This window comes from Bombyx mori, chromosome 15 (assembly GCF_030269925.1).
Source record: "Bombyx mori chromosome 15, ASM3026992v2".
Taxonomy (NCBI): Eukaryota; Metazoa; Arthropoda; class Insecta; order Lepidoptera; family Bombycidae; genus Bombyx; species Bombyx mori.
Window position 1 is genome coordinate 937,658 of NC_085121.1, and position 13,706 is coordinate 951,363.

Below are 13,706 nucleotides of genomic sequence, written 5' to 3' on the forward strand. Positions count from 1 at the left end.
GTAAAATCCAAAATAAAAAATTACCAGAGAAAACTTGTTTACACATTCAACAATAACAATAATCGGAGAGCCAATTTCCATAGACCTCGCACAGACTTCATTAACGAAAAGCCAATAGTGTATCATTTTGATTACACGTTTCATACTTTCCATTTACTTCCACTTTCTTTATATTATATTAAGAGGATTTTAGAGGCAAGTACCTACAAGGCACATAGCATTCGTCTTGGGAATAAACTCCCAACCGATATGACGTCTTTCTAGAAATGAAGTTTGGATCGTCAGTGGTAGGCAGCGACTTTGCTGTATCCCTGACATTACTGTCCATGGGCGATGGTGACTACTTTTTTTTTTTATTGCTTAGATGGGTCCACGAGCTCACAGCCCACCTGGTGTTAAGTGGTTACTGGAGCCCATAGACATCTACAACGTAAATGCGCCACCCACCTTGAGATATAAGTTCTAAGATCTCAGTAGTTACAACAGCTGCCTCATCCTTCAAACCGAAACGCATTACTGCTTCACGGCAGAAATAGGCAGGGTGGTGGCACCTATCCGCGCGGACTCACAAGAGGTCCTACCACCAGTAACTTCTACTTCACATCAGGTCTGCCTATAATGGCAATAAAAAGAATAATAAACCAGCACAGAATTGAAGACATGAGTGGGTGAAGGGGATATGATACAATTTGTTAACTTGGAGAAAACTGGCAACAAACTTTTGTTAGGTAGGTACTTGTACTTTTTCTTCGAACATAACTCCTTCATCATATGCAATTTCTAAAAATAGCCTTTAAACCCAGTTTTAAGGTCTAATATGGTTTATAGGCACATAACAGCTTCAATGTAAAAACTCAAAAATATTAAAACCTGGTACTTAACCCCTTCATCCACTCGTGTCTTCAATTAAAAATTTACATAATGACCATACTAGATACTTGTGTTATTGTTTGAACGAGGGCCATCACTAAAGAAACCACTTTTACTGGAAAGGATCTTTATTAACTGGAATAAAACTATGCTATTGAATTTTTACAATAATCACTCGCTACAATGATTTCCATTTGGCTTTTACTCCAAATCTCGAAATAAAAGAACACGATTCAATGTTAGTAATTACATTTATTACTTGTCAAAAGACATTATAGCTTAAAATTATCTAATTTCATGTACTTAGTAAATACAATTAGCTAGATTTATTTCAGACAGACGGCCTCGCTCCCGTACTTCATATTACAACGTAGGTATGTACATAAAATATATTTTACTGTGACAACTTAAATCACAAATAAAGACACTAAACAGACGTAAATCCCTTCACACAAGCGAATCTCTCGAATAGAAAAGTTAATATTTGAACCATAGCGCTATATTTTATTAAAAAAAATTACGTAAAATCATACTGATGCGCCAATGCAGGCGAAAGAAACCAACAGATTTATACATTAATTATCATTATATATATAATTGGGATCTCCTCTTTATTATTAATATATTCATTAAACAAGTTATAGGTTATTGCAAATGGCGAGATATTCCCACTACATAGTGCTTTTACACATGTATACAGAAAATACTAATATTGTGTATAAAATAACATACTAAAACATTGGCACTACAAATAATCTGTTTCTTTAAAATACAAGACTGGAAGTAAGTCCAATAATCTATGAATTACCCACAGGGACAGGATGTAAATTCAATCATACTAAGGCAACGCTCTGTTCAGTGTTTACTATGGATTTAATAGTCGGGACTATCTAACAAGCCGCGTCTGCGATGCTCAACAATAAAATATGTAGTAATGAATTTTATACATCTTTTTATATTACAATATTGTTGAACAACTCCAAAGGGGCTTATTTTTTACGTCTAAATCCATTGGTGGTTCATTTATATTACACATAAAAGGACAAATAATTTAAGCTTAATCTTAATATATCTCGGTTATTCTATTGTCCATGTAAGCGAGATACTGATTTTATTTATCTATATAATTATGAGTTCAAACTTAAATATAAGAATAAAATTGTTTTAAAATGTACATTTTGTATCAAAGCATAGTAAGGTATATGTATGAACGGTGTTGGCGAAAACGAAGGTATGTAGTAATGCTGGTGGTTACTGACATGATAATAACTAAAATCGCGGTCAAATAAATTATTTTCTTGGTTATATACACGCAATCAAACAAAAATCATGTGACGTAGCCATATACCTACTTTTTACATATTGGGGTCTCTAAAACTGGACTCTGAAGTTCTTTATGGTTAAACTCGCCAAATAAACTTCATAATAAAAATCATATAATAATAATATTACCAATAGAGTTTACCGTTTTGACCACGTGAGAGATTTCCTTTAAGGCTAGGGCTCTAAATTTCACTTCTACAAGTGAAACATATAATGATTTCTACTTTTGTTCTAATAAACCTGATTTCTCGTGTTTAGAAATTTTGTTAGTGAAATACCTTGACCAAATATTGCTTGCTATAAATTACTTGAACAAAAATAGTTTTGTATTTAATGTTAATTAATGTTATGTATTTAAGTGCAATATAAAACAATTTTACCTCATTCGATAGCGCCGACGCTCCATCGTTCAACATTCTCGCTTACATTAGCGTACGTCTAAGCACACAATTTATACTCGATACATAAAATAATTCACCCGTGGTTTAAATTCAAATCAAACAAACATTACAAACAATTCATTAGATTTCATTAAATTTCATAATTGTATTTTGCCATTTGTATTTTTTCGACCTGTGAATCAATTAGATGTAGGTGCATTCAGAGCAGAGTTAAAAAAACTCTTAACAATGTAAATGAAATACATTGTTTTCCGCCACAGATATAATTTTATGTTTACCACGAAAAATAAATACAATTAAAATTTTCTTGATACTCTGTGACTAATGCAACCTGCTTCAAAAGGTAAAGATATTTAATACGATGAATTCACGTTGCTTAAGCCTTGTAGTTTAAGTACTAAAATTCTCAAACCCCCCGTAACTTTAAAAGGTTTAATTCGCAACTCCGATCTCAGAACTCCATAAAATTAATACAAGATAAAAGTGTTTAAAATATTTATTCAAACTACAGAAAACGATCTCAAATACTGCCTCCCTCAAATACTGTTTATTTCAAGTTTTAAAATCTTTTAATTTATTAAATCGTTGCATTTGGATTATATTAATTCATTATTTGTTTCAGGTTTAATGAAATAGTGATTTTGTTTCTCAATGACTGGACTTTAAAATCATGTAAAACTAGTTTACAACTTCCCAAAAGGATCTTGAATTTCACAAAACCATCGAAACTTATTTTCTTACTTATACAAAATTGCAATATTTTTATAAATAGCCGATTCGGCGATTTCTCCTATAATATTACATTAGTATGAATTCTTATATTAGTGAACTTTGCATAGCTGGTTGTGTTGTCTACACAAACATCGGCGTGCTCTGGTGTCAGAGCGACATACAATCATTTCACCAAAACGTGAAAAGAAATAAAAGTAATTATAAAAAAATTCAATATTTTATCTCGAAGCGAAGGCCGTTTGTCGCTGTTGTCTCATATATAATCTTTCTCGATACAATTTACGTAAAACGAAATCATTTTTTACAGAATAGAAAAACCTTGATCATTTAATAAAATGTGCATAACGTATCATAATTTGATGCTATTTAATACGAGTTCACTCTCACAGCACACTGGTAAACACAGAAGTCAACCCAGTAAAGGCAAAATAGGCAAAATCAAACTGTTTCTAGAATAATCGAAATCTTGTCATATTTGAATACTCACAGAAACTACTCAATATTTTAAAATTCATATCAACTACCGAAAAAATTAGTAATATTTAATTTTATAGGTTAATTTAGTTTATTGTAAAACTATGTTCATCAATATTCTAAATAAATATTTGTATGGCCTACGTTGAAGAGTGAACTAACATTAAGAGCTGAATTATATTAGGTCAGACCCAGTTGGTTGGTGATCAACTTTTGCCGTTCACAGCACTGCGCCGCGGGAGCACGTGCAAACATCCACTACAAACGCAAGCCCGAGGAGGTTGCCAATAGTTTATTAGATTCCATTAATATAAATATTTCTGTATGCTAATAATTATTTACTCCACATTATATTGTCGGTCGGACCTAATATAAAACAAGTCTGTGGACTCGAGATGAGTCATGATTATCCGGATCCTATAAGCATTACGTTGAACTTAAACTGTACAGAGTGAGATTACACGCGCACACTCACACACACGGACACGGAACGATCACGACAACTTCCTTAATAACTACGTTGCAATCTCCGGTTAGTACTTCCTCAGCCGCTTGTTCGGCCGTTGTCCGTCGTTGATGAAGCCGCCCTGTTGATGGAATACAATACAAAATTAATACGTAATCACGTGAAACCAGAATTTACATAGTTTAAATAATCTAATAACAGAGATTTTAATAAGTAAATAAAGCATTCGCATTTATTCGTCCCGAAATTAATTGACTATCACAGAAACTATTGACAGACTAACTGATCTATCAAGTTATTGTGGTAACTGCTGAGACATTTTTATTGTGAATAGTCTAAAACAGATACCTTCAACCAAAATCTGAAAAAAAAAATTGTTACAAAACATATCAATAATTCAAAATTGTTAAAATATGTTTGAGATGAACTTATTAAAACCTCTGCAGGTGTCCATGCAGTACCTTGTCAGTGAACAATGCTGTACTACAGGTAACTCTGAAAAGAATGCACAGAAATTATTTAGTTTGCAAAGAAAAAGATGTGCTTTTCTTTCGGTTTGGGAACTGCATTTCTTTGCAAATAATTCTATGCACTCAATTCTTGGTCTTTTTCAATTTAAATTTTGAACAGAAATGAAAACCATGCAAAATATTGAAACAAAAGCCAATGATAGGTTCATTGCAAAAAAATACAGTAAATATTTCTTTTTTTTTTTGTTTACATTATTTATTAATAAATTTAGAAAGCAACACTAATCACTTTAGAACAATCACTATACAAACCATAAATCAGAAAATATTTTGATTTAATATTATTATTTTTATTTATCTTCAAATAAATATCAGTAATTTATTTGAACACAAACAAAACATTTTCATTAGTAGATATTGCACTGTTTAAAAAATATTCATATCATTAACAGATTACAGTTATTACTTACAAAGTTTAGACAGTCATGGGTGTGAGCGACTAAGTACTATTCAGATTTACACTTGCAATCAGGGCAGTTGGGCTAAGCCCAAGTATATTTGGTAAATTCCCATTAAGCATATTAAGCAGCAGTTAATGCAGGTAACAAATCCTTCATTTTGTTTTGATCTAATGATCTAATGTAAGAAGTCCCAACTCCCACTAAAAAGTGACTGTAATAATAAGTATCTAACATATATTTGAGCATGTTAGTATACAATTGAAATAAATTACACCCGAAACCAGCACGTTGAGTTTGGTGAGAGTTGCGAGTAGGGTACGAGTGGGGCGACTCACGGGTCTGGCGAGGAAGCCCTGCGGCGGCATGTATGACGTCACGGGGGCGAACCCGCCGCGAGGGAAGCCGCCGCCGCGCCCGAAGCCGCCGCCGCCGCCGCGCCCGCGCGTGCCTGCAACATGCCAACACTTGTCAGAACTTCCCTCACAGGACTCTCCTTAGAGAGAATGAGTTAGAATACTTCTGATAGATTCACTTCTACCGCGTGTGAATGTGCAGTTCACATACATGTTTGTTTTTAAAATAACCTGTGTAAGGGGATTCAACTGTTTCGGTGATTTGATTTAATATATTTAATGATTTTAATATTAATAACTAATCTTCTAAATTAGCGTCTCTCATTTACTTCACTACTTTATTAAATATATCTAAGTATTAAAATTAAAGTGAAGAACTTTTTCCACAGTCAATTAGTAATTCAGTATATTTAAAGTCCCCCAGCTAATTATAATGTAATTACTAGTGGTATAGTGCATTACGAACCCGCCCAGGCAGGTACCACTGTTCTGTGTATTTGGCACAATACTCTCACTCCTACAAAATTACATTTTCTGCAATGACCTCACTAAGAGCCAAAAATCAATGCAATTCCAAGCATGATAAAATGAGCCAAATAAGGCTTTATTTAACAACTAGCTGACCCGGCAGACTTCGTAGTGCCTTAATCGATAAATAAAAGACCTAGTTTTATATAAAATAAACTTAAAACAAACAAAAGGAATCCGTCCGACTATGATGTCATGTGTCCCCATCGAAGGAAAAACAAAATTTGTTATTTTTATGTAATTCCGAGCATTTTCATATTTATTTACCCTTTAAACCTTTTCTGGACTTCCATAAATAATTTAAGACCAAAATTAGCCAAATAGGTCCAGCCGTTCTCGAGTTTTAACGAGACTAACGAACAGCAATTCATTTTTATATATATAGAAGATAGAAGAAGAAGAAGATAGAAGATGATACTGAGCATACCTCTAAAGTTCCCCTGCGCGTTGAAGGAGCTCCCGCGGGACCGGAAGTTGTTGGCGCGGCCGGCGGGGCTGCTGGTGTTGTTGGCGGCGCTCGCAGCGTTGCGGTTCTGCTGCTGCGGGTGCTGCCGCTTGTTCTGTTCGCACAAACGTTGGAGATTCGATTTCAAAAGTTAGATAACATAGCACTCGAAGTGAACATTGAAGTAGACGAAGAAGGTTGAACTATAGATGCAAGAATCAACTAAAATCCATCAACATTTAAATTTTTTTTTTTCATTGATACAACTTGTTTCGGCTGCAAAAATATTCTATGCTCTGTATTTCCTAGGAAACCTTGTACAGCATAGACATGTGGCTTGGCGAAAAAAATCCGTAGTAATTAATATTCTATAAATATTAAAAAGTTATGGTGTTACAAAATTTAACTTCAAGTTCACCTAACAAACCTTTCTGTCAATTTACAGATCTTTACAACTGAAGAAAAAAAGTTAAAAAACAAAGGTATTTCTTCTAATTTTAATCAGTCATCTTTAACCATATAGGGAAGAAATCTTCTTGGCTATACTTGGTAATGTTTTCCACATCCTAAGACTACTGTGGTGGCACACAGCGAGTGTTCACCACCTCATACCTTGTTAATACTTGCATTATGAGCTTTCTGTTCGTCTTCGTCGCGATATTTGGAGACGGTGACGAGGAACCCGTTGATGCGGAGCTCGCGGTCCAGCTTCAGCGCCTTCTCGACGGACTCCTTGTCGTGGAATGTCACCCGCACTGTACAAGTCAATTATTAGTACTGGTAGCTTCCGGATCGACCGATGTCACTACGCCAGGATTCCCACCTCCAAGATCGGGCGGATACTACATTTTTAGTAAACACGTACCTAACACCTAACGAACGACATCCACCGAGGACATTTCATTGTTGATAACCAGAGCGTGGCATGTTTGTATCGTTTTTATGTCATTGTTTTTAAAATTGTAAATTTTTTATATGAATTAATTTTATTTTATTTCCAACTGTAAAGGTTTTTTACCAACATTTTTACCATCATACTACAAAAGTACACTGATTTTGTGTTTAGACACAACAAAGTTTTTAGAAACTGAATTCATTTTTCTAACATTACCATCATGAAAATGAAACATATATAAGATGCAATCACACTGGTGATTTCATTTACCACTCAGCCCCCTAGAGCCGTATTGTGATTATTTCATGGTTTTAAAGTGTGTTAAGTCAAACATCAAGTTGCATTAATCGAATTTACTTAAGACATTAATTGCAGTGGCAGGTTGCGAACTCACAGATTTTGTACTTGGTCTTGCTGAACTCGTGGATGTGCGCCACGTCGCCGCAGTGCGCGAACAGCAGGCGCACGTAGTCCGTGCTGGCCTCGTAGGGCACCCCCACCAGCACGGCGGTCTCGGCGCGCGACTCCACCGCCACGGAGAGCGCGTGCCCCTCCACCACGGCGCCGTGCTCCGACAGCGCCTGCCACAAGACTCTTGTCATTTCTTTTTTATTTATTTATTGCTTAAGTGGGTGTTAAGTGGTTACCAGAGCCCATAGACATTTACAATTTAAATGCCGCCACCCACCTTGAGATATGAGTTATAAGGATCTCACTTTTAACAGTTCACCGACCACTCATTTTGTTTTGTTTTTTTTAAATTACACAATGAAAAGACATCTTACGGACATGTAGGTAACCTATTTGTGTGAACCACAAATAGGTTGTTATTTATACATAGAGAAAAAAGCAGCTACACCTATATTTTATATATAGTTATATAAGTTTCAAAAAGTTATTGCAGACTTAAAAGGAAATATCAAACCACATAAGTCACTTCAACATGATTATCGGGGTTCGACCGACTGCCAAATAAAGGTACGAAATTTATTATTCTGGTCGACTCCGATGGAAACGATAAATGGAAGGTTTCAGTGAGGACAATAATTTCATAGTCCGAGGTTCGTTTATGGATGGTTTTGCCGTCCCATAATTTTGCTTAGGATCATTTTTTTTGTTTTTTATTCATAATTTTTTATAACAATTGGATAACTTGAACGAATTATGTGCCTACGATTTCAAAGGCACACTGGCGTCAGCTTAGCTCGATGAAATATATCCGTTTTTGTTTCGAATGTTAGCATATTATTAGTAATAACATTTTATGCACAGAGTGCTGTCATTTTTCACTATGGTAACTTCTAGAATATGCGTCTATTGCATCGAAAATAAATAAGAAAAAGCAGCGAATCACCTGTTTTCGGTTTCATTCGATGAATAGGTTAGATACGTGGTTACCGGAGCCCAAAAACATCCCGTTTCAAATACCGATACCACCCTTGCACCGTCAGGTGCAAACTTTTGGTATGGTAACAACTGCTTTAACTGTGCTACGCAGTACCTACCCATGCGGGCTTACAATCTTGTCTGCCAAAATTGACTACCTCTTACTAAAAAATTTAAATTATAAATGCAAGTGCTATTTGCCATCTGGGTATCTGATAAATAATTTAGATAATATTAAAAAACTATAACGTAATTTGACTTAATGTCACTCATTTTTTTGTAGATAGGCAATGTTGAATCATCAAAGCTATTTTTATTTCGTACCAATAGGATGTTAGAATTAGAATCACAAATTATGGTAACTCGAGTAGTGGTGGTAGAGCAAGCTTGACAGATGGAATATGTCCATTCTAGTAATTCCTGACACAGTACAATTATGTGTACCGATTTCAATGATTGTGCGATGACGCCCAAATTCATCTCATCATCGAAGACAGCTATTCTTCATGTACTATTTATGATTTTCATTAACCACTTAAGATAATAAGGGTCCTTAGCTCATTCTACACGAGGAAGGCTTTCCACTTTGAAGTGGCAGGATTTTGTATGAGTAATGGTTTCAAATTGTTAGTCCATAGACATACACTGTATCAGAGTTCAGGCCATATGAGATCAGTCCCCATAATATTGTAATGTGCTTCCTCAATCTAAAATGCAATACCAATTGGCAGAGGCTTAACCCTTAGCACAGCCCACTGAGTTTCTCGACGGATCTTCTCAGTGGGTCGCGTTTCCGATCCGGTGGTAGATTCTGCTCTTGCTAGGGTTCGTGTTAGCAACGTCGTCAGGTTTGAGCCCCGTGAGCTCACCTATTAGTTAAGGTTACGCTGAAATAGCCCCTCAAGGCTATCAGCTTAGGTAGGAAAAAAAAAAGAAAAAAAACAGTAGCTCACAATACACTGTACCACCAGCAAGTGGTACTAGGTGAAACTGGTGAACTTGATGAAAAGATTTTAAAACAAGGACAAATTATCTAAACTATATTATCTTTTTTTTTGCCTTTGTAGGCAGACGAGACGAGCATACGGCCCACCTGATGGTGTGGTTACCGTCCCAGGGGCAGAGCCAGGCCACCGCCTACCGCTTAATACTCTCCACAAGCCTCGCTTGAAGGACATGTCATCGCGTTCGGGAAATACCGTGGAGGGGAGCTTAGGAGCTCCTTCCAAAGCCGCATGGTACATGGCAAAAAATATCTCTGGAAACGCACTGGGGATGACCGCAGTGGCTCTAGGTTGTATGGATGAACTCTAAACCGGCGTCGGGCCGTGCCATGGTAACGAGATGATAGTATTGTCTCAAACAAAGTGGTATCATCTTAGGATACTTTCTGTTGAATAACTGAACAAATACAGAGAGACTCAATCTCTCTTCAAATCTGTAATTTGAATTCAATGTTCATTAAATGCTTCCTTTAAAGCATCGTGTTGTAAAACTGCTTGTTTAATCAAAAGAAACCTTACTGTTAAACTAAAAACTAAGAAGTCAGTACTCATTTTTTAGAATCAGTACAGAATAAATCACAGTAGATTGTGGTGGTCATGAAATTTTTCAGCTATCAATGATTTTGTTCTGTAGAACTCTTTTGTACTTAATATTATTCACTATTTTAAAAAAAAACCTGTGTGTAAATAATGTTGTTGTGAGATTAGGCAGGAAGATTTTTTGACACTTCATTTAAAATTCAGTAACCAAACAAAAGAAAATTAGGAGGATAGTGAATGGGAATTGGCAAAATAGGGAAGGGATTACTCACCGTAACTCCACCAATACAAAATGAAAAGTTCACATGAGGGCTGATTTCCTACCACAAACAAAACTTACAAGAGCAATTTTGAAACTTTTAGCAACTCAAATAAAAAACAAACCAATAATTAAATATATGGTAGAAGACCAGCCTGTTTTAACATTCAAATAGTCATTCTTTAGTGATGACTCGAGGGTAGCAGTTGTTTATTGAAAAAATTTGGAATAAATAACTTCATCATTAGCCTTATGTTAAAAGCCTTTTTGGCCAACTAAATTCTACTATGCATTTTTTTTTCAAATAGAAAAAATAATAAAATGTTAATATAAACTTTTGTTTACCTTTTCCAGACTGTCTTTGTTTTTGAATTCGACTATAGCCGATAATGTCGGAGTTGTGGTCAGTTCAGTTACAATGATTGGACCACGTCTAAAAACAAAGAAAAATTTGCCTCATTAATACTGACTCTAGTTGGGAATGCCTGCATTCCGAGTGCTACTTGCATCTCCAGAATACTTAGCAAACACAATCTAATCATAGTTTACTTTACTGGTTTATTTTCTATGAAATATGGCATATTTGCGAACTGATATTTGAATGTTTGCTAACATTTCAATAGATGACATGTGAGATCATTCATTAGACATGTTAATTTACTCACTTGACTGTATTGATTTCCCCGTGTTTTGAGAACAACTCCTTGAGCTTTTCCTGGTAGTCGAAGAGGTAGCTCGAAGGGAGGTTCTCGACCAGCAATTTACCAGTTTCTACTTTTTCCTCCTGCTTCTCTTCAGTTTTTGTTTCGCCATCAGGATTTTCTTGATTCTGATCACCCTCCGTAGACTCATCAGCGTTCTCAGCGCCTTCAGCAGCGATTCCGTCGTCTCCATGCTCAACTTGATCCGATACGCCATTGTTCTCTTCGGCTTGTTCTGGAACTTCTGCTTCTTCAACGACATCTTCAGCGGGCTTGGGTTTAGCTGCCTGAGTTTTAGCTCCGCGACCTTTCTTTTGGGCTACCATGATGACGAAGTGTGCTGTTATAAAACAATAAGTATAAGCTCAAACGTACACCGCCTCATTCATAATTTTACGATTACGTTTCCCGCCATGTCTGATTCGTGTGATACACTTGGCTTGGCGCTTGTTCAGAGATCTCAAGGACGACGTTAAGAACGCGCGAAATGGGTGGGATGCCAAAGCAAAACAAAGAACGAAATAATCTTAATAGTATTGATTTTCAACAACATAATGTACCTGCGAGTCTAGTAAAACAAATTAAACACGCACGCCATGAGCATGCTTCACAGTTTACGCTTATGGAAAATCACAAGCACTACGCTAAACTACGCTTCGGATGACGAAGCCGCTACTCCGTACGAAATATAATAGAAACGATACTTTATAAAACATTGTATGAAAGAACTTACGTATTCAGATAAAAAATGCCAATAATAACTGTTTCACAAATTCACACAAAATGACGCCAAACTAAATGCAATAAAAACACGATACCGGCATCACGCAAGCGCATCCGCCATTAACAAATTTAGTTAAGCTATAGGGATGGGATGGGATTTAAAATCTCTAGTAATCGTCCAATCTAATTTAGATCAAAAATATCGATTTTAAATTTTTATAATAAATTGATCAAATAAATCAATCTCATAAACAGGAAAAAATTGAGATTCAGTTTTTGCTATCTCGAATATTCTTTCTGGTCGTTCCCTCAATGCTGAGGATCGTGACTTTATGTCAATCTTCTCCACTCGGTCCGGTTCTGCGCCATATGTACCGCTCCCTGTATCTGGCCTCCAGTCACCTCCTTGAGTTGGTCCACCCATCTAGCTGGCGCTCTTCCTCTAGCGCGCTTCCCCTCCATTTGTCCGAGAATGATGAGTTTCTCCAGGCTGTGCAATGAGGATCGCATTATGTGCCCAAAGAAACTCCGGATCCTTTCCTGGCACATAGTCAGCAGGCGCTTGGTGACCCTCAGCTCTTCGAGGATGGAGACATTGGTTCTCATAGCTGTCCAAGAAATGCGTAGCAGCTTTCTCCAGCAATACATTTCAAAGGCCTCGATCTTTTTGCGTTTCTTTTTCCTGAGACACCAAGTCTCCACCCCGTACAGGAAGATAGAGAAGACCAACGTACGAACCAAACGCATCTTAGTTACTCAGCGAATTTTACGGTCTTTCCAGATTTTATCGAGGCTAGTCATGGCACTTTTAGCCATCCCGATATACCGCAATGGAAAACAGTTCATAACAACATACCCATACATACAACTGAGCAATTAACAAATATGATTAGCTGAGCGCACCCAAGCACTAGTTTAAAACTTTCATTGTTAACCTAATTAATCACAATTTCGATAAATGACTTCAATTCCCTTTACCTCTTTAAAATAAATTATACAAATTGTTGAATACGAAAATTATTTGGTCTATATAAATTATTTTCTGTAATTAGACTATATTGATTTTTTTTTTATTGCTTAGATGGATGGACGAGCTCACAGTCCACCTGGTGCTAAGTGGTTACTGGAGCCTATAGACATCTACAACGTAAATGCGCCACCCACCTCGAGATATAAGTTCTAAGATCTCAGTATAGTTACAACGGCTACCTCACCCTTCGAACCGAAACGCATTACTGCTTCACGGCGGAAATAGGCGGGGTGGTGGTACCTACCCGTGCGGACTCCCAAGAGGTCCTACCACCAGTGATTACGCAAATTATAATTTTTGCGGGTTTGATTTTTATTACACGATGTTATTCCTTCACCGTGGAAGTCAATCGTGAACATTTGTTGAGTACGTATTTCATTAGAAAAATTGATACCCGCCTGCGGGATTCGAACACCGGTGCATCGCTACATTCGAATGCACCGGACGTCTTATCCTTTAGGCCACGACTTCGAAATTGCATCATTTACGTCTCGGTTATCTAATTCGTGTACAACTTTTACATAAATGAAGAGGAATTTAATAAAACAAATTATCTAGACGACATAAGTCGATGTATAGGTCGAAAAAGTACTGTCATTCGATTCTGGTGAATTAGTTGGTTACTTGATAGTTATTAAGATCAAT

General features: G+C 36.4%; 1 protein-coding gene across 3 annotated transcripts; it reads right to left on the minus strand.

The window, feature by feature from the left end:
* Positions 1-1,102: 1,102 nt before the first annotated feature.
* LOC101738399 (uncharacterized) lies at positions 1,103-12,310 on the minus strand. Of its 3 annotated transcripts, XM_012692503.4 has the most exons (9): positions 12,042-12,310; positions 11,273-11,648; positions 10,953-11,040; positions 7,813-7,999; positions 7,136-7,278; positions 6,506-6,638; positions 5,533-5,645; positions 4,728-4,761; positions 4,273-4,387 (listed from the first exon to the last, which is right to left on the minus strand). In XM_012692503.4, exons 2-8 carry the CDS (start codon positions 11,632-11,634, stop codon positions 4,750-4,752), a joined length of 1,038 nt encoding a protein of 345 aa, XP_012547957.1. In that variant the 5' UTR covers positions 11,635-11,648; positions 12,042-12,310; the 3' UTR covers positions 4,273-4,387; positions 4,728-4,749. The 3 variants fall into 3 exon arrangements, with proteins under 3 accessions (XP_004928697.1, XP_004928696.1, XP_012547957.1); XM_004928640.4 differs by lacking the exon at positions 4,728-4,761 and having other exon boundaries at positions 1,103-4,387; positions 7,151-7,278; XM_004928639.4 differs by lacking the exon at positions 4,728-4,761 and having other exon boundaries at positions 1,103-4,387.
* Positions 12,311-13,706: the final 1,396 nt, after the last annotated feature.